Source organism: Cryptomeria japonica, chromosome 7, assembly GCF_030272615.1.
Source record: "Cryptomeria japonica chromosome 7, Sugi_1.0, whole genome shotgun sequence".
NCBI classification, from domain to species: Eukaryota; Viridiplantae; Streptophyta; class Pinopsida; order Cupressales; family Cupressaceae; genus Cryptomeria; species Cryptomeria japonica.
The window spans coordinates 53,251,063-53,276,751 of record NC_081411.1 but is presented as its reverse complement, the minus strand read 5'-3'; the positions used below and the strand labels follow the sequence as shown (position 1 = coordinate 53,276,751).

General features: G+C 36.5%; 1 protein-coding gene across 1 annotated transcript in view; it reads right to left on the bottom strand.

The window, feature by feature from the left end:
• LOC131041721 (cytochrome b-c1 complex subunit 6-1, mitochondrial) overlaps window positions 1–20,900 on the bottom strand; it is a 43,967-nt gene extending 23,067 nt beyond the window's left edge. Inside the window, exon 1 of the mRNA XM_057974910.1 lies at window positions 20,705–20,900. Coding sequence (XP_057830893.1) covers window positions 20,705–20,706 — 2 coding nt within the window. The 5' untranslated portion in view covers window positions 20,707–20,900. The remainder of the gene's footprint in view (window positions 1–20,704) is intronic.
• Between the last annotated feature and the right edge of the window lie 4,789 nt (window positions 20,901–25,689).

Sequence of the window (25,689 nt, the reverse complement as noted above, 5' to 3'; positions counted from 1 at the left end):
AATCAAGGCTTTTTTTCTAACCAGCATCTTGGATCTATGCCTCATGCTTCATGCAAGGGTTTTGACTGTTTTTTACTAGAAAAATCATATTTAGCTGCTGCAATTTGTTTTACCTCGTTTTTTGTGCATCAAAAAGTGGAAGGGATGGCATTGTTGACCAACATTATGTTGGAAAATAATCAATGCTTCAACGGCAAAAATTAAAACACATGGAAACAGCAAATGCTCACAATATTTGAATAATGATGTCTAGACCAAGTTGTTCTAGGTACAACTCCTCATCCCATGGTGGCGGGAAAAGTCCAGGACAAGTACGATAAGCACAATCGGGAAGTGGTGATGCTAACCAAATTGTCAATCACAGACGACATGCTTCCACAAGTGTCGTTTGGCAAGACAGCTTCAAAGATTTGGATGCATCTAAAGGATCTCCATGAAATGCCAGACGAGCAAAGAATTTTTTTTGAAGAATATGTTGTTTTCCATCATGATGGACCATAAGATGTCTCTGTAGGAACATCTTATGAGATCAAGGATGTTTGCAATCAACTAGAAGCTACTAGTAACAAGATGGAGGAAGAAGACATGGTGGTTATCACTCTCAAAAGTTTACCACATTCATACGAACACTTTATTGAAACACTCAACATTACATCCACAAATGTTGACTTGAAGTTTCCTGAAACGTACAACAAACTTCTACAACAAGAAAAGTGTAAACAACAGTTTGGGAGCACCAACGAATCATCCACTACATAGCAAGCCTTCACAAACAAAGCCAAGGACAAAGGCAAAGGCAAGTCCTTTCAACCAAAAGGGCAAAGCCAACCTAAGAGTGGCTCCAAGAAGGTTATCACATGTCACTTTTGTGGTAAGCTTGGCCACATGAAAAAGCAATGCAAAAAATGGTTGGCTGATGAGCAATCCAACCAAAGAGGGTCTCAACAAAAGGCCCATGTTGCAAAACACACCGAGCAAAAGGAGTTTGCTTTTTAGTTTTTACACTTTTATTGTCAAAAGACCAGCAGACCAAGTTAAATTATCTGCCTAATACATTGATTCTAAAGCTTCTTGACATTTCACGCATAGAAGAAAATGGTTCACAAAGTACACAACTTGCTCTGATTCAGTGAGCTTTGCAGGAGGTGAAAAGTATACAGTTATCGGCAAGGGCAACATTCATATAACATTTGGTGGGAGGAATCTCATATTTCTCAACATATAATATGTTCCGGGCATGGAGCTCAATCTGCTTTTTGTTAGTCAGATGATGAGATATTGTCCGAAGTTGGATGTCGTCTCTAGTGCACACAAGTGCCACATTGTTGATAAGGAGTCCAAGAAGACAATTGTTGTTGGCCTCAAAGATCATGGATTGTATACCCTGATTGATACTAGCAAGTCTCTGGAGATTGCAATGGCTGCAAAGAGTTCTTCCATAAACACTCTTTGGCATAAGCGATGTGGACACCTCAACCTATCATATATCTCACAGTTGGCTCGAGAGAATATAGTCGAAGACTTCCTCAAATTCAACAACAGACACATGGTGTATGCAAAGCTTACCAAGCAAGGAAGCAGCATCGAACTCCATTCTCCGATGGACAAGCTTGGAGAGCATCCAAGGCATTGCAATTGGCTCATGCAAATGTTTGTGGACCAATGAATACAGTCACTGGTGCTAGGTATTTTTTTCTATTTGTTGATGATTTTAGTAGAAATATCTCAATGTTTTTTTCTCAAAACAAAATCAAATGTGCTTAATGAATTTCAAAAGTTTAAAGCATTAGTTGAAAAAGAATCAGCACATCAAATCATAAGTCTTAGGTCAGATAATGGGGTGAATTTTAATCCTTTAAATTCACAAACTTATGTGCTAAACACGGTATCAAGTGTCACCTTCCTACACCATGTATCCCTCAGCAAAATGGTCTTGTCGACCGGAGGAACCGAACCATAACAAAGATGGCTCCATGTGTGATAGAAAACAAGAATGTGCCTAAGAAAATTTGGGCTGAAGCAGTCCATACTGCAGTATACTTTCAAAATCGATCTCCCACACAAGTTGTTAAGAAGATGACTCCCAAGAAAACTTGGTTAGGGAAGAAACCAAAAATCAGCCACCTCAAGGTTTTTGGTTCGACTACATATATTTGGGTACCTAATGCCAAGAGAACAAAATTGGATTCCAGGAGTTAGAAGTTGATGCTTACAGACTACAGCGACAATCATTAGGCCTATCGACTGATTGATGTGGACATTGACTATCTCACACTCAATAGAGATGTGGGTTTCGATGAAGACAGTGGGCCCTTTCAGCTCACTTCTACCATCCAGTGTCCTAAAGATCAGCCTCTGCAGAAAACAAATATAAGTGTTAGGCCTCCATTAACTCCACCTAAAGGGAGGAATTCTGATGATTCTGAACCCGAAGTTGTGCAATCTCCTAGGCATGATATTGTACCACCAAAGTTCCCTCAAGATAACCTGGATCAACATCCAAATGATTTTATTCCAGGCAACCCAAGTCATGTTGATACAACTAATACACTTGATTTGGAAGTAGATGGTCCTGCTCTTCGTCCTAAGTGGTGGGAAAAGCTTATTGGTGATATTCGGGATGATGAGCTTGTTGAGGGTAGATCTTCTAGAGGCAAGAACAAGAAGAAGAAGAACATAGTCAATTTTGCTCTTATGACCAACATTCAAAGTGTTTCTTAGCCCTAGACTATTTAGAGGCAAAAGGTGAATGGGAAAAGGCCATGGAAGTTGAACATCATAGTCTTCTGAAGAATAACACTTGAGTTATGTTAGATCTTCCACCAAGGAAGAAACCCATCGGCTGCAAATGGGTCTATAAAGTGAAATACAAAGCTAATGAGGCACTTGCAAAATATAAAGCTCGGTTGGTGGCTAAAGGCTTCTCACATAAATGAGTTGACTATGAGGAAAACTTTGCTCCCACAACAAAGATGAGCACCATCCAACTAGTTCTTGCCATTGCAGCACAGCCTAATTGGAAAGTTCATCAAATGGACATAAAGAGTGCCTTCCTCACTAGTGATTTGGAGGAAGAGGTCTACATGATGCAACCTCAAGAATTCAAGGTTGCAAGCAAAGAGCACTAGGACTATAGATAGGTGAAGGCTCTTTAGGGCCTAAAACAAGCCCCAAGGGCATGGTACACTAAGATTGATCAATACTTGGTTGAACAAGGCTTTCAGAGAAGTCCTTCAAATCCCAATTTGTATGTCAAGAGTGTTAAAAATGACATCATTTTTCTTGTCATCTATGTGGATGATATCACCATTACTAGTACTGGAGAACACTTGCTTGAGCAAATCAAACAGAACTTGTGTCAGGCATTTGATATGACAGATTTGGGACTTCTGCACTATTGTCTCAATATCGAGGTTTGGCAAATAGTTGGCAGCATTTTTATCTCTCAATTGATATATGTCAAGAGTTTGCTGGATAAGTTCACAATGCAAGATTGCAAACCTTCATCTACACCTATGGAGAAAGGCTGAAACTATCAACCAAACCAAATTCACATATGGTGAATGAGTAAGCATACAAACAACTAGTTGGCAGTCCCATCTATCTTACAGCCACTAGACCTGATCTTAGTTATGTTGTGAGCTACATATCTCGTTTCATGACAGCTTCTACAGTAGAACATTGGGTTGCAGCGAAGCGTGTGCTAAGATATGTGAAAGAGACACCTGACTTTGGCATTTCATATAGCAAAAGCAAGAGTCTTCAGCTGATTGGATTTACGGACTTAGATTGGGTAAGTTCTATTGATGACAATCTATTTTTGGGTATGTCTTCGGTCTTGGTATGGGTGCAGTTATGTGGACCAGTAAGAAGTAGCAAGCAATAGCTCTTTCCTCAATAGAAGCAGAGTATCAATGAATTGTTAAGGCTGCATGTGAGGCAGTATGGATTCGAAGGATGCTTTCTGACATGAAAATGTCTCAAGCAGGGCCTTCACACTTTTTTTATGACAATCAAGGGTTGTTGAAACTTGCCAAGAATCCAATCTTCCATGAGCAAACCAAACATGTAGAGCTTCATTGTCACTTCACTCAACAACTTGTTGAAGATGGCACTGTGGTCTTGCAATATGTTCCAATTGTGGGCCAAACTGCAAACATTCTCACCAAGTCTTCGAGCCCGGACAAGTTTGCAAAATTTATGGGGTGATTTGGTGTACTTGATAGGATGACCATTAAGGGAGGGTATTATAACATATATTATATTATTAATGGTCATTAGTTAGTCTTTAGTTAATTTTAGTTTGTTTCTAATTTAGTCATTTGTTCACGATTGTTTCATTTAGAAACATCATTTTGTAATTGCCTATATGTATTCTTTCATCTTCACTAGTTTAAATATGCAATTACCATTTCAAGAGATGCTCAAATTTCTACATGTTAATGGACAACAGTATAACAATAGCAATATAACATGAGACTATTAAAATGATGCTGGATGATGTCTACAAAAGCCTGCACCTGCATGCCAAAACCACATTCCAGAAAAAATTGTTTGCCCACACTTCTCAAGCAATACCACATTAACAGATCATGACAAATGCACATTTAATCTCTTTTGCAACTCACAATAATAACTGACACTAATATCATATCAAAAATAATTAAGTTTGAGATGTTGAATTTAAAGTTTGAACAATGAAATCATAAATTCAAATTATTGTTGTAATAGTGTTCTCATGATACATTTATAGCTATTGTTATAATGCTCTCATGTTATACTTTTGTTATTATGCTATCATGATATATCTAAATAATCTCTATTGATGACATTGTTGATTTTATTTTATTTTTTAACATTACAAAAACCTACCTTGCCATCAAGGGCATCCCCAACCCTCTCAGAGATAGCCAAATGACCAACAGTGTTTCCTATTTGCTTACCCAACTGACATTCCTTACATACTGGATTAACAAGTTTAACAATCTTAGGCAAATCTCTAACAGATTGTGTAGAACAGATCTTTATCATTGAATCAAAATTAACATAACACATTCACATATGCCACAACCAACTCTAATCAATCTAAGCAATCAAACAACTTTTTTCACCAGCATTCAAATGAAAAATGTTACCTTCAGTCTTAGTTCCAAATGCAGTCTCTATACCGGAGGCATTTAGGATCTTACATTTTCCATCCTTGAATTGTAGATCATAACCTTTATCAACCATCTGTCCAACACTCAAAAGATTATGCTTCAAACCTTCAACATACAACACACAACACCAAGATTTTGACGTTGAAAACCTGGTTAAGGGAAAAATCCCGGTGCCTACCTACAATAAGATGATACTCTGCAGTAGTATGTGAAAAATATTACAATGGGGAATGCACATGCATTCAGGCACACTGCCTACAGCTCACTGCTCAAATATAATGGCCCGGAAGGCTACAACCCTCAAGGAAGTCTCACTGACTTACATCAAGATTTGGACTACAATCTGAACAAAATGAATTGAAAGAATAGCATCTCCAAATGCCCGATTACAGTTCCGATTAAGCACAGATGTCTGCTCTGCAACACCAATCTCTCCTCAATCACAAAATCGAAGGATAAATCACTTGTTCGCACATAAACCTCTCTGATAATGTAGACACAACATCGACACTTAAATTACATGAATATAACACCTATATATACAATTCATCAACCTTGATAGCAAGGTCAGCTAAACCCTCAATTACAAAATTACATCACACGATACAAAGATCGACCAACGGACCAATACAATAATTTACGTGACATAACATGGACCTAATTCAAATTCCCAAACACTCAACTCCACTGGAAATCATGCTAAGATCAACCGCAACACACTACACCACCAAAAAAACCGCATAACACGAAAATCATCACCAGTTATTTTCGAAGACAAGGAAGGAAGATTTTCGAAGACAAGAAGTAAAATTTTTTGAAGCAAGGAAAGGAATTTCCAAAGTCTGACCCAAGTGTTGGAATTTGCCAAGAGGAAACAAAAAAAATGGCTAAGTGTGGAATTTTCCACAACAAAATCAAATTTTGACTGTGTTGGAAAGGAAATAGGAAGAATGGAGAGGAATAAAGAGGAAATGAATAAAATCCTTGTCCAAGGATGGAGTCTGCCCTACTTAGCACAAGCTAAATTCAAAATCGAAGGTAAATCCACAGGCAAAGTTCGTTCGAGCATAAAAATGGCCAAATTTTGGCTAAGTGTTGAAAGGTCGACATGAAGGTGTTACAAAATGAAATCTTCTCCATTTCCTCCATTGTGGCGATACTACACAAAGAAAATTTCAATTTCCTCCATTGTGGCAATAGCACAGGAGAATTCTTCTCCAAATTCAAAGCACTTGAAAGAATTTCAAGGCATCAAGAAAGAAAAGTCCTCAAACTTGGTGAAAATATATAAAAAAAATTCGAACTTCTTGGGGGATTTCATCTACAATCCCAGACCTATTGAGGCAATCAGGGCAATTTCTTGAGGGATTTCATCTCCTGAAGGATTGAAGACAAGCTCCCAATTAGAATCAGATAGTCACAAGAAAAGTGTTCCAAACAAATTTCCATATTAAAACAATTTCTTAACACAAATTGGAGACTTCAAAGGAATAACATCAATCCAGTTCAAGTAGGAAAAATTTTAAAAGCAATCAAGAAAGAAAATTTTAAATAACTTCAAGTCCAGACATCTGCTCCAAGGGGAGACTTCCAAACCTCAAAGATTCAAATACAAGTGAGAAGAGATCAAAATCTCAAAATGAATCTGAAATCAAAGCTAGGAAGAAGCAAGCGCAAAGGACAGAGTCCTTGGCAAGGAAAGATATTCTAAGACAAGTACATGGAAAAAGAATGAAGTGACCAAGGAGGACATCCAGCACACTGAGGTGGCGCCTCATCATCTTCCAACCAATCAGATTGTTCCAAGTCAACATGTCCAAGTTCAATGAACTTGACTTATCCACAAAAGCTTCTAGAAGGCACACTCCACAATGCAACAACCTTCTATTTTATTATTGGTTTATATTTAGCAAGAAGGACAAGTGTGTCCCAAAATGTAATTTTCTCATCGATTGAGGGGTAGTTAGTTGTAACAAAACCTAATTAGGGTTTTATTTTGTAATCTCGACTGTTGAGTTAAAAACAATCCCAGCCATTGAATTGTAATTGAGGAGCCTATAAATTGAGTTCACCCCTTATTTGTAAAACATGGGAGCATGTTGCAAAGCATGTTAAGATAAGCAAATTGTTGTTTATGACTGCCAAAGTAATAAGTAATGCATTGTTCAAATTGATGGTGATTACTTCTATTATTTTGGAGTTTGCATGGTTCTTTTCCCTCATCATAGTTTAGATTTTATTTCATGTATGTTAGAAGAAAGCAAGATCTGATAAGTATTGATTTATGGTGAATCTTCGGCTCATACTTTTGATGAACAGATGATTTTTGTTCATTGTGTAAAGTTAGTCTGAGCTTACCTTGTGGATGCTTAACTTTTGTCTAGATAAATATTGTTCGGCTTGATGGTAGTTATTCATGATCTGAAAATCATAAGCACATCCCTTGAAGATTGCACCCACTTTATGTAGTTGTCCACAACGTGGCGAAGCAAAGCGTGGTTATCGATTTCACCTAATCAATACCATCTCTTGAATTCTTAGAAATAGATTAGAACTTCTAAACCCTTATCTCCTTTTCAATTTTCTTAAAGTCCATGATCCAAAACCCAAACAATAGAGCTTCATTGTCTAGACCTTCATTGTGAATTGAACGAGCCAAGTGTAAGTCCCTTTGTGTACTACCAACATATCACAACGCCCATTGAGCTTATCCACACATCAAGACCTGACAAAAGAAGCCTTGGAATTGCCATATGATCTTCTCGCAATCTTAGCATATGTAGTGATTTTGTTCAAAAGCGTATAGCGTGTCTTTGGACATTTTATTCTGTGTTTGGTGGGTAACAAAACGAACACCAACAAGTCCAAGAAGCAAAAGAACCTAAGTACAAAGGAACAAACAACTACTGAAGAAGGAAAGACTACAAACTCCATGCAAAAGGGGAAGAACAAACAAACAGTCCAAAAGAGCCCAACTGGGAACAGAAAGGCCAATCCAAACACCAAACTCCAGGAGACTAAACCAACTCCTTGTCTTTATGCAATTTAATTATCATCTCATTTTAAAGCTTTTTCCTAGAAGAGAACTTCCTATGCTTAATTGTGGTCCAACAATCCAAGAATAACATGAATCAATTAACTCACAAAGTGCATCAGAAGCCAAGGTACCAAGGCCAAGATTTGGAGAAGATGAAAGAAGACCTGCACCCAAAGGAACCAAGGAAGCAACAATTGACACTCCATAGAAATAAAACATCTACATAATCGCTAAATGTCAATACAAGCTAAAACTAACAAGATGGTAAAATCCAAAAAATATCCAAACAAAAACACAGGCATTACAAAGACAGTCCAAGAGAAGAACCTAAATGCTAGCTACATTTGAGCAATAGAGTGAGTATTTTCTTGAATTAAGCAAGCTATTCCTTCAATTCCTTAAGACTATGTAGAGTTCTATTTTGTGGATGAAGAACAGTAATTTATTGTCATTGAGAGATAACAGTTTAACTACTTACAAGCATCTTCTAGGGGAGGGTGATATCCTTCTTGTAAATGGCATTGAAATGTGACCAAGGGGATGAAATTGTGATAGCTATGGATGATAGTCGAGATAAGGGCATTATAATGGACATCATTGTATGGCATCTTGCAAAAGGGATGGACAGCACTTTGGAGCACTTAGAGGTAGCTTTTCTTTAGGCCTATCTCTCTTATTATGTGTAACTGCCCATGTACCTTGATTCTAGAAGAACATATGTACCATGATTTGGAGCTCTTAGAGAGGAGATTTCGGTTATCTTTCCAATTACAAGTAACAAACTACCTTGTTCCCTGTTCTCTAAATGTTTTGCACTATCATCATTTATGCCTTTGTACCTTAGTGTGTTTAAGTCTTCATTCAACAAATCTTCTGTACAAGTTCAAAGTGTGCTTTTTAACCTTCATTTGCAAGGATTGTACTAGGGTAGCAAGGAGAATCTCTCGTGCAAACCAAGATTCTTCAAGTCTACTCTCCAATTTTGTTTTGTCTGACTTATGAGTAATGGGTCTATGAACATAGGTACTATAAGACTCAAACATTGATGCTTATTGAAAATTCGGGAACAATTGACAACATTGAATCTTTATTTGTGTCTTATAATTAAAGCTAGACCTCTGTTTCTCTTTCCACACACTATATTTGACATGAAATAGCATTTGGAGGTTTTTTTTGTTAATGTTTGCGTATGCTGCAGGAGATTTTATTTTTGCTGCGATGGTTGTATAACCATTTTGTTGATATCGTGCCTTACTTTTATCAGTTCGTCTCTATTTGAAGATATTGATCTCTACATTTATGAGTTCTTTCTTAGTTGGAAGTGTTTCCAATTTTCTTGTAACCTGTCACCGACCATCGAATATTGCCTTTGGCTTCATGGGAATTTTGCATTTGGTGGAAGCGTCTTATCGTATTACATCCGATAAGAAGTGCAATGGTGTCAACGTATTTGCTGCTCCTATCGGTGGCGGTTTATGAAGCATAATTCAATGTAACTGTCGCTTTGGACATTGGGTGCGTGAAGTGTTGGCTCTTCGTTTGCCTTCAATATATTCATATTCGAGTTGCTTTGTCATCTCACGGTGGTTGCGGATTGTATTTTGGAGGATGCGTGAAGTTTAAGGGATCGACATATATAAAAAGCCTATGTTCAAGCCGTATTGTAGCAGCTATCAGTTGTCTAAGACATTATCGACTTATTCTATTAATTGTCAAGTGATTAAGCTTGTGAAGCTTTGTATCAGATTTGTGCCTTTAATAAAGGTTGATTTTTGGTGTGGCTGGGTTTTTCACCCTCAGGTGGAGGGTTTTCACAGGATAAAATTGTGTATCTTGTTCTTGTGAGATTTTTCTAAGTTTCAGATTTGTGCCTTCAATAAAGGTTGATTTTTGGTGTGGCTGGGTTTTTCACCCTCATGTGGAGGGTTTTCCCAAGATAAAATTGTGTATCTTGTTCTTGTGAGATTTTTCTAAGTTTCAAATTTTTGTGTCTTACCTTTCTGGTTCTAACATTAACATGGTATCAGAGCAAGTCTGAGGTCGTCTCCCTCACAAGAGGTCTCAGGATTCTGGGAGGGTTGCTAGTTTATTGTTTGGTGTTTATTCAAACTATGTTTTCATGAAGACTACACCTCTCTCTAAGTTACGACTTCATTTCTTCCTATTTCGGATTTCTTCAACAGACCTAGAAAACTCGACGAGATCTCTACAATGCAACTGATCTGGGTATCACGTCGTGTGAGGTCCACTTTATTGTTTTGGAAAGACAAGATCACGGCTTCTTTGTGTCGTTGCTCTTATCCGGCATATATTCCTAATATAAAGAACAGTGTTGGAGGAGTCTTATGAGAAGATAAGACTCAACTACAAGACTAACTCAATGGGAAGTGGCAATAAAGAGATAAGTTTCTTTTATGTTTGAATGATGTTCACGAATTTTTCATAACATTGGACTAGTGAATCATTATTTCTATTTGCGCTTGTTATTATAGGTGGAGGCTACACATGTTCTAGGTGCATACCATGTGTTTGTGAACTTCCAACTGAATGTTATATCTAAGCATCATCTGAGCTATCATTATGTTTCATACTGCTGGAAGTGTTGGTCACGCTACTGATGGGAGATTTGGAATTGGGGTATGCTCCAACATACTTCTTGACCGCTACAACACTGAAGATATTAAAATTGAGACTAGAGGGCTCTCCTAGGGACCCTGACAGTTCAGCTTCAGAGGGAGCCTAACTTTTCAACTTCAGAGGGAGTCTGACATTTCAACTTCAAAGGGAGCCACATCATCATGAAGATTTTGTTAATGCATTCTTCTCTGTGAGATAAGTTTGAGGTGCAAGCCCTTGTAATGCATTTTTCTTTGTGATGGAGAAATTTGAGGTGAAAGCCCTTGTAATGCATTTTTCTCTATGACGGAAAAACTTGAAGTGCAAGCCCTTGTCAATGCATTCTTCTCTATGAGAGAAGTTTGAGGTGCAAGCCCTTGTAATGCTTTTTTCTCTGTGACGGAGAAATTTAAGGTGAAAGCCCTTGTAATGCATTTTTCTTTGTGATGAGGAAATTTGAGGTGCAAGCCCTTGTCAATGCATTCTTCTCTGCGAGAGAAGTTTGAGGTGCAAGCCCTTGTTAATGCATTCTTCTCTGCAAGAGAAGTTTGAGGTGAAAGCCCTCGTTCCACCCTCTAGGAGTAGCCATGGTGGATGTCATGTTGAGAGACTCCAAGACAACATCACGTTGAGTGACTCCGTGATGAGAGCTTGTGTTTATTTCACACATGGGAGTAGCCATGGTGAACATCATGTTGAATGAATCCATGATGCTATCACATTGAGAGAATCTGTGATGAAATTTTGCTTTTTACACATATAGGTGTAGCCATTGTGTTTGTCATGTTGAGAGACTCCATGACTTGAATATCATAAAATAATATCCCCTTTGCTAAGAGGGAGTGTTAATGTTTGCGTATGCTGCACAAGATTTTATTTTTCCTGCGATGGTTGTATAACCATTTTGTTGATATTGTGCCTTCTTTTCTCAATTTGTCTCTGTTCAAAGATATTGATCTCTGCATTTATGAGTTCTTTCTTAGCTAGATGTGTTTCCAATTTCTTGTTACTTGTCACCGACCTATTAGAATATTTAATTATATTTTAGTCACCTATATTTAGTTCCTTGTTTAATGGTCATTTAGCTTTTTAGTTAATTAGCTTTTAAGCTTTATTTAGCATTTAGCTTTTTCTTTTTAGTTAATTAGCTTCTAAGCTTTATTTAGCGTTTAGCTTTTTGGTAGTTCACTTTAAATGACTTGTTCTTAATTTAGAACGTCGTCTTGTAATCTCTATATATACGCTTGTATATTGTTGAATACATTATCTGATTATTGAATTATTCATTCAATTTATTTTTCATGGTATCAGAGCGGGTCGATGGGATTCTTTAAAGTTTGGCGAATTTTTTAATAAAAATTCATGCCCTTTCTTGAATATTTTCCAAATTTTTTTATTGTTTTTTTATTAAAAAAAACGATTTTGCTTTTTAGAAGGCTTTTTGAGGGTTTTTGGTTTGTGGGCGAATTTCTGTGTTGTGTAGCAATTCATGTTTTTTTAAGAATTCTAGAGATTTTTGGGCCTGCAACCTGGAGTTTTTTTTGCAGATTAAAAATTTTCCTAGGGTTTCTGCAATTTTTTACTAGGGTTTTGACCCTTCAGTTCAAGTTGAAATTTTATTTTGCTTGCAGATTCTTGGTGGGTTTTTCGAGACCTCAACTGGGTCGTCGTCTGATTTTTCTGGGTGCATCGTTTTTCATGCCTCAATTTTTGAGCCATCAAATCTGCATTCTGTTTTCAGATTCTTGGTGGGTTTTTCGAGAGCTTTTTTGGGCTGGTCTCAAAATTTCTGGGTACCTCGTTTTCGGTGCCTCAAATTTTGTGCCAACGAATTTGCCTTGGAATTTAAAATCAGCCAACGATTTCTGCTAATTCTGTGGACGTCGAGAATTTTGGTGTCTTCTAGGCGTCGTTTATGTTGTACATCCGACCTAGGGTTTCTACTGATTTTTTTTTTTTGCGTTTTTTTTGGAAAAAAAATCGTCAATATTTTTCTCTTTTTTACAAAAAAATCAGAGGTATTTTTTTATTTTCTGCAAATTATTTTTTTTTCTGATTGTTTTCAGGAAAAATTTCAGGTTTTAAGTTTGCAAAAAATTTTAATTTCTAGGTTTCTTCCAAACCTCGAAATTCGCACCTTCGAATACGTGCTAGAATTCTCCTCCAAAGTTCCAGATTTTTTGTGCAGCTACTTCTATTGTGATTTTTGAATCAGATTCTTCTATCTCATGCTTTCACTAAGTTGACCTCGTTCAACCTCCATTTTCGTGATGGCATCTTTGACCAACATCATGTTGGAACACAGTCAGAAGTTCAATAGCTACCACAACACTTGGAAATAGTGCATGTTCACGATATCTGGATATCGTTGCCTTGATCAAATTGATTTAGGCTAGACCTCGTCTTACAGGTCCCAGGGTTTTCACGATTTTTTCCTGAAAAATTGTCCATCGGTTTTCTAATTTTTTCCACAAAAAATCATGGGAGGGTTTTCACGATTTTTTTCTCAAAAATTGTTCGCATGGTTTATAATTTTCCCTTAAAAATTATCTCATCTGTAATCCGTGATATTCGCATAAGATTTTAGTTATCTGGGTTTGACCATTTTTTTCCACAAAATAGATGATTTGTAACCCTCGAATTTCTTGGTTTTTCGATTTTCTCCTCAAAATCATAAATTCTCTTTTCGAGGGTTCCTGTTTCAAGGTTTGACGGTTTTTTCCTCAAAATCGTGCTTTGTTGCAATTAGTTTGGGTCGTACCTGCCAGGGCAAACATCTACAACTATGATATCTTGCAGTCAATTTTGGAGTTGATACTCTTTTGCAAAAGGGTTTGCCAATTTTCCTCAAAATCATGGTCTCAAGTTTCAATTTGGTTACCCAACGTCAGGTTGGATGGATTCCGGTATTCTTGGTCATTAACACTTTTCAGATCCAGGGAGGGTCTCCACCACAACAGAGTGTTCTTTTCATTTGTGATCAAAAGACCTGCAGTGTCTTTTGTAGGGTAGTTAGTAGATAGAATGACTATTAAGGGAGGGTATTAGAATATTTAATTATATTTTAGTCACCTATATTTAGTTCCTTGTTTAATGGTCATTTAGCTTTTTAGTTAGTTAGCTTTTAAGCTTTATTTAGCATTTAGCTTTCTCTTTTTAGTTAATTAGCTTTTAAGCTTTATTTAGCGTATAGCTTTTTGGTAGTTCACTTTAAACGACTTGTTCTTAATTTAGAACGTCGTCTTGTAATCTCCATATATACACTTGTATAGTGTTGAATACATTATCCAATTATTGAATCATTCATTCAATTTATTTTTCAACCATCGCATATTGCCTTTGGCTTCATGGGAATTTTGCACTTGGTGGAAGTGTATTATCGTATTACATCCGATAAGAAGGGCAATTGTGTCATCGTATTTGCTGCTCTTGTCGGTGGCGATTTATGAAACATAATTAAATGTAACTGCCGCTTTGGATATTGGGCGCGTCAAGTGTTGGCTCTTCATTTGCCTTCAATATATTCATATTCGAGCTCGCTTTGTCATCTCACGATGGTTGCGGATTGTATTTTGGGGGATGCGTGAAGTTTAAGGGATCGACATATATAAAAAGCCTATGTTCAAGCCGTATTGTAACAACTATCAGTTGTCTGAGACATTATCGACTTATTCTGTTAATTGTCAAGTGATTAAGCTTGTGAAGCTTTGTATCAGATTTGTGCCTTTAATAAAGGTTGATTTTTGGTGTGGCTAGGTTTTTCACCCTCAGGTGGAGGATTTTTCCCAAGATAAAATTCTGTGTATCTTGTTCTTGTGAGATTTTTCTAAGTTTCAGATTTTTGTGTCTACCTTTCTGGTTCTAACTTAAACATTTTTTCCATGTTTTACATGTATTTTAGTGTCCTTTAATTTTCCCACTTTAAATTCATGTAATTGAACTCCACTTACCCTTTTGGTTTTCTGTTCCACTGTTGTGTTAATATAATGCAACTATGGCTTAGGGCAGCAAAATTGCAAATCAAAGACAGTGATTATGGACAAAAGTTGAAATGGTTAATGGAAAATGGGCAGTTCTAGTTTTCAATATTTTTTCATTTTTCAAGTGGTTAGTAATGTCCCCAAATTTTTATAAAGTGGCTTATTTAAATTAATTAATTAAGTTGTCCCAATATTAAATTTATTTCATAAGGATGACTTCCAAATAATTAATTTAATTAAAGTAAGTGAAAATAATAAAATATTCACGCTATTAAATAAATATCTCCAGCAATGACAAATATTAAAGTCGGCCTAATCTTAATCTTCTAGATGTTTCTGGGAGTTCTTTATGAGGAGGCTGGGCGGGTGGAGTAAAGCATGCTTGAATTTGAAATGACGATTTATGCTTTCTGCGGACAAAAACCTTTATGAGATTGATAGAAGGGCTGTACAAATACCTAGTTCTTCCAAGGGTAGATTCATGACAGAGTCTACATCTGTGCCAAACTTGTGAAGTCTCCTGTGTAGACAAATTTGCAGATAAGTTCCAGCAATAAAGATATTTTAATTTCCTCAGTTAGGGAATTTTATATCGGTATGTGGTTTGGGGAATAAGTTAGATGAATTCTAAATACTATTATTTCTTGAATAAGGTCCGTCATGATACCTTGTGGGACCTGAATCTTCATTGGCTCTCTCCTAGAGTCCTAAGTCATGGCATGAGAAAAATAACGTTATATCTGTCATTAAACATATGTGCGATTATTGTGAAAATCGCGGTCTGTTTGATATTTGTCAGTATTATCGATGAGCTGACTGAACTAAGAAATGTTAAATTTGTGCCCTAGTTCAGTAATCAGATTTCTAACATTTAATTATTTGTTAACATTAAGTAAATCATAATCAAGTAAATCCAAGAATGAAAACAAGAGAGCAAGAGACAAACACAAATACTCTGGGAAAACCTCCAAGGAGGAAAAACCCAGCACTAAAGACCCACAGGTCAGATTATGTATTCAATCTTAATTGCACCAATACAATACTTAGCTTGATTCTCCAGATCTGATCCCTTTTATTATATCAGATCTGCCCTTCTAAATACACCAAGTCTGCACCAAAATGCCTTACATCCTCTTGAACAAGTTTGCACAATCCTCTTCTATTTTTCGCACCTTTAGTTGCAGAGCTATTTCGCTGATTGCATGAGAGATAAAGTGAGTGAATTGAGTTTGCATTTTAACTTTATTTATATGAGCTTTTAACCCATATACTCCAAGTCAGCCTTAATCATTTTGGCACCAATTTGTTTTATTGAGGCGTGGTGCACATTTAATGTGGCGTGGAGATATGGGGCCGCTCTTGTCTTGGGGGCACGTTACCCCTTTAAGATAAGACCCAGTCCATGTGGGTTCGGATGTTGTCTTAAGGCAATCCGAACCCATCTTACCTAGTTATAAACAACAAGAAACACTTCTATACTTGAATGCCAAGATCTGCAATCTAATAAATGCACAGCAGTAAATCAAGTTTGGAATAGAACTAAAAGGTTATCAGATTTGGGGAAGATATTGTGAGGGTAATGTAATGTCCCACCCTCTCTAGGACACTAAAAGCTTGAACAGTAGAACACCTGCTTGTTCTTTGATTATATTAATAATACTATGTGTCTTTTGAATTTCGTCTTTCAGAACTAGATAGGAGTTGCAAAAGATGTTGTATTTTAGTTTGAAGTTTTTTGAAAGAAAGGAAACAACTGTCTTCAAGTAGTAGATTGAAACATAATTGAAATTGCATTTAAGTTCAACACTTATACCAATATTTCATTGAAATTAGATAAATCAATTCCCAGAAAATAGTTCAGTTACAAACAATGAAGTCCTTTAACCCACTACTAACATACCTGGTGGTTGGAGGAAAAAATTGAACTTTTGATGAAACATACAGCAAGGAGCTCACTCAGAAATGAGGTGCTTACTCAGAAAATCAGCTCACAGAGATCAGAAATCTGATCTTTTCCACTCCAGATTGCTGCCATAAGGTAGTTCGCTGGAGACAATGGATTTGTTATGCATAGACAGAAGTTATCCCTTAAGTTGGGATAGTTTATGAGCTCCAAATCCTCAGTCACCACGGATCAGAAATCTGATCTTTTCCACTCCAGATTGCTGCCATAAGGTAGTTCACTGGAGACAATGTATTTGTTATGCATAGACAGAAGTTATCCCTTAAGTTGGGATAGTTTATGAGCTCCAAATCCTCAGTCACCACGGATGAGAAATCTGATCTTTTCCACTCCAGAATGCTGCCATAAGGTAGTTCACTGGAGACAATGGATTTGTTATGCATAGACAGAAGTTATCCCTTAAGTTGGGATAGTTTATGAGCTCCAAATCCTCAGTCACCATGGTCTGATATAAATCTGATTTAATAGTTTTCAGACCCTTTTTAACTGCTGCAATCCTTGAGGACTGTACTGATGTGTTGGAGATGAGAGTTCAATGAGGGACAGCCACCAAGAGCAAAGTTTGTGACAAAGATAACCACCAAAAGAGTTATAAAGGGGGTTGGCCTGCCAAGCAACCACGTCACTCAGCCACCATCAAAGAAACTCAATAATCTGATCCAAAATGCCTCTCCAAACTGCTGCTAAATCTTCTTAAAGCGGTATTTACTGAGCTTCTCCCACCTAGGTATGGTATGGTATGGCCGCTCAAGCAAGTAGCACACTTCAGAATTGCTACAAAAAACTCTTCAACTTTGATGCTCAATGGAAACCCCTGAAAATGGAGTTTGTCCTCACACCCTTGGCTGGCCTCTCACAGCTACAGATGTGCAAAACAGTGGAGGTTTCCGTCTCCAAAGTTCTCAAAACCATAAGGTTGCCAAGCTCCTCAAAGGAGACATGAAAAAGAAATGATATCTAAAAACATGAAAAGAAATGAGTCTCCAATGACCTTTAAATAACTCTTCCTCAAGTTGCCCTAATTAGGGTTGAAACCCTAACACCTCAATCAAATTTAATGGATTAAATAATAGTTACTTTATCCTCATGACAATTCTCCCACTTAGGACGTACACTTTATATTATATGCTTTCTCTACTTATACTAACCTTTTATATCTCTTTCCCATTCACTCTCTCACTAGGAATAGGTACATAGGAAAGGTAAAACTTAATATTATAAATATGTTTTAAGTGACCCAAGGAGAGATTACAGAGTAATATGCATCAACTTTATTATCTCTTTTAATTTGTTTTTTATTTGTCTCTCTCCTCATGGATACCTGGCAAGGAAGCACCTCACTCTCTCTCTAGACTCACGTATGCCTTTGAAGGAGATATTCTAGGGTTTAATGCAGTTTTAGACTGGCAACTTGGAGATAACAATTTTGTCGACTGATCCCACCCATGTTTACTCTAAAGTGCCCTCTGAAATAGGAGAAAATCACCAGTCCAGTGTCCTCTGCCCGTCCTTATCAGTCTACAAGGACTTCGTTAATAAACTGATCTTGATATGTTGATTCTGGCTAAGAAGGGGACATTACAGGTAATTTCATGGTTCTTTGGTTTTCTCATTAGGTTCCTGAGATACAATCCCCGTCCTTTCCCATTCTGGAAAAATAAGTAAATAAAATGTAGGTGGACAGAGAAAATTTCAAAATGATAAATTTACATAAGTTTGGGACCATATCAGGATGCTTAGGGAGGAAAGACTCTCTATTTAGTTCCGCCTCAGTTAAGGACAAATCAAAAGATGGAATAAATATAAAATTATTGAGAAGCTTAGTGGATATTAAGCAAAATTATATTTAATCATTTTAATGTTTTCTGGTATGATTATTTGGTTTATAGTAATTGACTGATAGGGATCTCAATAAAAAGGCATTTAAACTTGATGGTCCCCGGATTTTCCATAAGTTGTAACATAGGTACAATGTATGCAAGTGGACCCAGGAAAAGATTTATAAGGCTAAGTTCATACTAGAGGAGGCCTCTGATTCTTTTTTTAACATCAACTTCTCAAATGAAAGATCAAACACAGAACAATTATAACATATTGTTGAAATAGCATGTGGAAATGTGTTACCAATGATCACTCCAAGATTTTAGAATAGTTTCCTGATCTTCATTATCAGGATATTGAACATGTAGATTCCTGCTTGTTCCACTTTTAATTGCGTAGGTACAATCTATGCAGGCAGACCCAGTACATGTTCCATAATGTTGAGACCATATCAGGATGCTTATTAAGACTGGGATGTCTCTACAGCTACTTCAATCTCAGATTCCCAAATTTCAATGGAGCTTACCAGGTCGTATTTCTCATTATTGTCTTTTGAGAGCATGTGATGTTTTTCGAATAGAAGATAAGAGAATCATTCAATTATAATATGACTGACTTCATCTAATGAATCAACCGCTACCATCTCTATGCATCATTTGTCAGTTCTACGAAATTGAGAACACCCAAATGTCAGCTATTCCTACGTACACCACTCAATTTTACAAAACGGAATAGGAGGATCCAAACTAAAAACATCAAAATGACACCATGATAGGAAGCAAAGACTTGAATCATGAATAGAGTTTAATATATTAGGACAGGCAGCATATGTTGCTCTCTAGAATCTGAAACTTTTGTTACACATTAGAAAGTTAAACAGCTAACCCAGTTAGAGCTATCAAATTGACATCCCCCTCAAAGGAGTAGACCTCTATGAACACCATTAAATTTTGGATTTTCTGTGATATAGCTCTCATTTTAGGGCTCAACTGGGTGTAGTCCAATACTTCACTTGCACATCACTCATGAGCAGACAACTCTTCAGTGACCCATCTCTTGAGTTCACAACAGTCAACCACTCCCAATTTGATTCATGTTTTATATCAATATTTGAAAACAATCTTAAGCACATCAAATATAGTCAAATTCTCCACCCTAAAGAAGAAATTTTCCTTTAATTCATGCTGTAGATCCTTAACATGCTGCTACTTTTCACAAGCTTCAAACAACTTTGAACCTGATACCTAGAATAGTAAAATCACATCAAGGAACGTCAACCTCTCCACCCAAAGAAACTTTCTATCGAAATCCATCCTGTGTATTTTTAAAAAGCCACTGCATCTCACAATTTTGAAATCACAACCTCGAGGCAGGTACTTAAATTTGAATTTAAATTAAAATTTTGAAAAGGATTGGAGAATTCATTTTAAAACCGAAAACACATAGAATGTCTTTAAAACAAGTAGACATCCATCAAGTTATTAACAGACCCTAGATAACAGTTCGCCGAAAGGAAGTTAAATGCCATCACATTATCACAATCAATACATCTAACCCTAATCTAAAATCCCTCACATTTTTAAAGATCATGTTTTGGCAACCATTAAATGCCATCGCATTATCACAATCAATACATCTAACCCTAATCTAAAATCCCTCACATTTTCAAAGATCATGTTTTGGCAACCAAATGAAATACCCGAGATCTATCAAACTAAGAACCCAAAACAATTCACCAAATTAATAAAGAGCCTATTCCTCGCATCAAAACAAGTTAAATTTATTAAAAAACCTCAACAATCTAGCAAATAAATAAAAAACAAAACACTCCGATCAAAAGCCCATTAGAAGTATATTAAAAAACACCAGAGCAATAAATCAACTAATTACAGAGCCCTGCAATCGCATCAATAGCCAGAAATTCAGTCAAAACTCACCCAACCCTAACTAATCTAACAAAGAAAGGACAAGCCCAATTCTTCGATCAAAACTAAAAGCATCCAAAATCAAGGGATATTAAATTGTTCCAACCATGTTGAGTTCTCTAATGAAAAATGTAGCAATATCTGGAAACAAAACATAACGAAACAGAGACCAGAAAAGCAGGGGTTATCAATGGTGCACTTACATTGTAACCGAGAGAAGGAATGCCAAGAACACCTAGAATGTCTTCTCCTCCGCAAGGGCAGCCCGCGTCCTTTACGTTTTCGCTAAGGGCACGACTCGAAGGAAATACGAGTTTTAATTGCAATGTATAGATTGTCAAATCCGGCCCCCACTGGAAATGTTTTCTTTTCTTTCCTCGTGCAAGAAAATAAAACCCTTTTACATAAACAGATTGTTTATGCAGCACCTAATGTATCATTGACGGTATTTTTTTATTAATTAATAAAAATTAAAATATAACAAGTTTTTTATTTTTAATTAAATACGATCAATGGTACAATTTGGGTGTTGTATAGACATTACCTTCTAATTATTTGCAGATATAATCAATAAGTAAATAATTAGAATACAATTTTTTAAACCCATCTTATTTTTTTCTTATGGAGAATATTATTGTAGACACCAAAAAGTTGCATAATAAATTAAGTGAATTTTTATTCATTTTAATTACTCTTAAATTCTTCTAATTAATTAAATTAAGATTTAATTAATATACCCTTCTTCTATCTAAGCCATTTAATTAAAATTCCCCTTCTAGCCCATTTAATTAAATAGTGTCCCCCCAAATTGAATAAATCTAATTTATTCAATTTCCTATTTTACAACCAAATTGAAATAAATTAACTTTATTTTAATTAAATCTTATTATTCCTCACCCACTTGCATTTTCCTACATCTCTCACTTGCATCCTAATCCCCTTCCTAAATTATTCTAGATTCTTCTAAACCTAATCAATCAACCTAAACCCATCCATTATCCCTTTTCCCTAAAATTGAGGAGGTCACTTCTCAATTTTGGAGAAAAGTCTTCCAAATGCATTAAAACCTTTATCCATTCAACAAGGTTGAATGCCCCCAAATTTGGAAGGTCTCTTACAAATTTGTCCCCAAAGTCTTCAAACCATTAATGGTTAACTAACCCTTAGTGGCATGATTAGAGACTTTTTGCCTAACTTAGCCCCATCTAACCCAAGGGTCTCATCAAGCATTTATTGCTTTGACCATGGTTATCCCTTTAACCTTTGCACAAGAGTTTATCCTTTGGGTAAAAACTTTATCCAATGGATAATCTTAACCTAACCTTAACCCTTATCCCCTAAGGTAACCATGGGGTCTTCTCAAGCATTTAATGCTTCTTACATCTCCTCTCAACCAACCTTATGTTGCCAATTGTCACCATTTCATTGGTGAAAATTGTGAACATGGATTAAGCAACTTTCAAACTCAACCCTTGATTAACTCTTTCAATATTGGCCATCCATTGCCCTATTTTTGCTATAAATAGAGCTCTCATTCCTCCATTTTGAGATATGCAAGCTCTTAGTATTACACTTATGCTCAATTTTTAGCACATCTAGTCTCTCTTTGCAATAAGAATTAATCTAATAATCATTTTAGACTACTTCTTTCATCAATAGCTTAATCATATAACTAGTATATCATGTTAAGATAGTATCACTACTAATCTTGTCATCTTATAATCTAGTTCGTTGCATTTGTAGGATCATGCATAGATAGGTTGCATTCTCATGTTAAAATCAATCAAAATCATCCCTCGTTCTTGCATTTGTCATCCCTAAACCACTTTGCTCAGTGATCTGAGAGCAGAGGCATTGGTTTGAAGGACCTTATGAGATAGAGAACCATGGAACCAACCTTGGGAAGCTGAGTCATCCTTCATGACTCCATAGCTTGCACCAAGAAGTCATGTGGGTGTGTGGACAAGTCTCTTTGGGCTTCACTTTTCGTATTTTAAGTTCAATAGATCCGCTTTTCCCATATACATTTATGGCGCCCACTGTGGGGCTCAACCCCACTAATCAAATCGGTTTTCAAAAATAACCACTTTTGCAAGTACGCGGGAAACAGGAATCAGTGCGTGGGGAACATCCCTTAGCGCATCTCGCTAACATAATAGCACATCTCGTACACTGTTTAACATGTGGGGTTTATACTCTAGCACATGAAGTCCTTAGCTTAACGCATCATCTTTACTAATTTTTTCCTGTAGGTCTTGGCGCAGAAGAAAAACAGAGCAACGCATCCGAAAAACAAAGCAGCACATCCGGAAAACAAAGCCGCGCATTGGGTCTGTTCGATAAAGCATCACAGTCATCCTGTAGCGCGTATAGTTCGTTCTGTAGTGCATAACAAACAGAAAATAAAATGAAATTGTAACCGAACTTAAATTTAGACTTGTAAAAGTCCACCAAAACCTAGATTTTTCCAACAGTTTGATTGAAACTTTTGCAGGACTCTAACAATTTCTTGCAAGTAGAACTGGATTTTATTTGAAAAATTAAAATAGTTTTAAATTTTTCTAACTTAGTTAAGTTAGTTGAAATTTAGAGTCAGTTTATTTTTTGTTAGATAAAATTGAACTCACCTTACTTTGGGCTATAAAACGAACCACAAAATCAATTTTTTTTTGCTTTTTCTAGGAGAAAAATTCTCAATTTGGGCTCTAAAAGGAACAAATCAAATTTTCAAGTTCTACAATCAAAAGGGTTAAAAAGAACTTCACCATCCTTTGGTGCATAAAAGGATTCATTTTAATTTGTGTAAAGTAAAGAATTACACAAGTTCAAGGGTCATTTACAATTAAAGAGGGAAGTTCTTCCCCTTTTATCGATTTCTTTTATTGACCACCAAGATCGTAATTTTACTTTGTTGACCATTTCTTTCCAATAGATCAGAAAATCATTGCATTGAAAAGTTAAAAGGAACACCATGTTTTCATGGAGCAAGATCTCCATATAGATCTTAGAAAAATCATTGACTTAAAGAGTTAAAAAGAACTTTGTGTGCTTTGACTCGAAAGTGGAAGGTATATGCTCTCCCTTTAGTTGGGTGATCAAAAAGTCAAACCACTCTTAAGCTTTATGTACTTCAAGCATTTACATCCTTTAGCAGGCCTGCCTTCCCGAGGGGTTGAAAAACTCTTAAAGTTATTTATGGTCGATGTGAAGGGAATGACCTAAGTGGGAAATGGCTTTGACGCCAAGTGTTCCAACCCACTATAATCAAATGTGGAAAGCGACGAAAGTCCTTTTCAACAGTTGCGCGTAGCGATTAGCCTTCCCCCAGTATCCTTGAGATACGTAAAGCCTTTGTTCTAAAGGTTGGGAAGCCTCCTGGTGGAGTTTATAACTGACGGCCGAACAGGAAGCTTGATTACAAACCTTAGCATAGAAACTTTGAGCCGAGTCAGTAACCAGACATTTGTAATATCATAGTGCAAGGGTGGGGAAGAATCCGCCCCCAGGATTACTCACCATATATCTCCCAAGATAACTACTCAATTGTGAAGCAATTCACTTTGAGTTAATTTCTGGCAAAAGGCAAAAAAACGGGCGCCCTGTAGGGGGTAACAAGGTTGTTTGAGCTGACAGAGTATCGAGACTAGTGGGCTATGGTATTACTTATGACCCTTGAATAAAGAGTCTTTTTGAAGTGTATTCTTTGTATCCCAAACCCGTTGAAACATTGGGGATTTGAACACATCCTCACTGAACATACAATTATTGTTTAGATTAGACAAAAATGGTTATGTATTTGGTGTTGTGTCTTCATTTGTTACTCCAAAAAATCATCCATCAGCATTAACAGCTTAAGGCAAAACACCAAAATCACATAAAACAATCAAACCAGGGCAGTTTAGTGCATAAGAGCAACATCTTAGCGCATATCAACAATATCTTAGTGCATCAAATCTTATCCTTAGCGTGTAAAGTATTCACAAGTAGCGCTTCACCAAAATTTAAAAACAGCGGTAGCAGTTAGCGCATTTTGAAAACAGCTTAACACGTCAAAGCATCAACTTAGTGCTTGGAGGTCAATTCTTAGCGCGTAGAGTATAAACAATAGCACGTCAGTGGCTCATATTGGCGCATGATATTTTGAGACCAGGTTTTAAACAAAATTTACTATCAGAAACAGTTAGCGCGTAGACTGGGGCAGCGTAGCGCATGGGGTCCTTTCCTTAGCGCTTTGAGAAACTTTTGTAGCGCATAGGGTCTTTGTTTTAGCGCATGGTAAAAACCAGAAAAACAGGGGGCAAAACAGAGGTAAATTTAGAAAAATTTAAAAACATTTTTGGAAACCTCTTTTCATCAGCTTGAACATCGTCAAAACCAGAATACCAAGAACAGAGTATTGAAAGTTATTTCTAAAGCAAGTCTCTAATCAAACAAAAGTTGTCCAGAATCTGAAAACTAGTCACATGATAAACATATCTATCCTATCAAAATCAGGAAACATCATCGCAAGTGGCAAATAGGTCCTTTTTACCTCGCGGATTTTATCCCAAAAACACACTTACTTTAAAAACCCCAAGTTCTCAAATCGAGTTTCCATATCAGGAAAGCTCTATTCCATATCATTTGACGCACTTTGTCATGATGGGGCATCTAAACCTTCACTTTGATAAAGTAAAACTTGAGTTTCCAAAACAAGATAAATTGAATCCAAAACAACTCAAAAGGAAACCATTGATCACTTGTGCATGACTAATCCTCATATTTTGAGAAGAAAGAATATTTATCGTAGCACTAAGTTGAAGAAACAACAACCAAGTTCTTCAAAATTGGCCAAAAGAAATAAATTTTTATACATCAATCATCAACTTTTCAAATCTCATCGAACATTCCTTCGTCACGTACGACTCTACATTCAGAACAAATCAAAAGAATTTGATAGGGAACCTTTGAAGACTAGAGCATTCTGTCAAAAATTCGCGTTCAATCAAAAAATCAATCGTGGAGGAAAGATCAATCCAGCATTCTTTCCTGACAAGTGCATCACTTACAACATACCCTGATTTGAACCACCAACCCCTGAGCAACGTATCGAAGAGGATTTTATCCCCTTTGTCACATAAAGTTTTTTACTAGATGCCTATTGTTACTCGCTCTCAACAAAACAAATAAAGCAAAGCACCACCAGAAT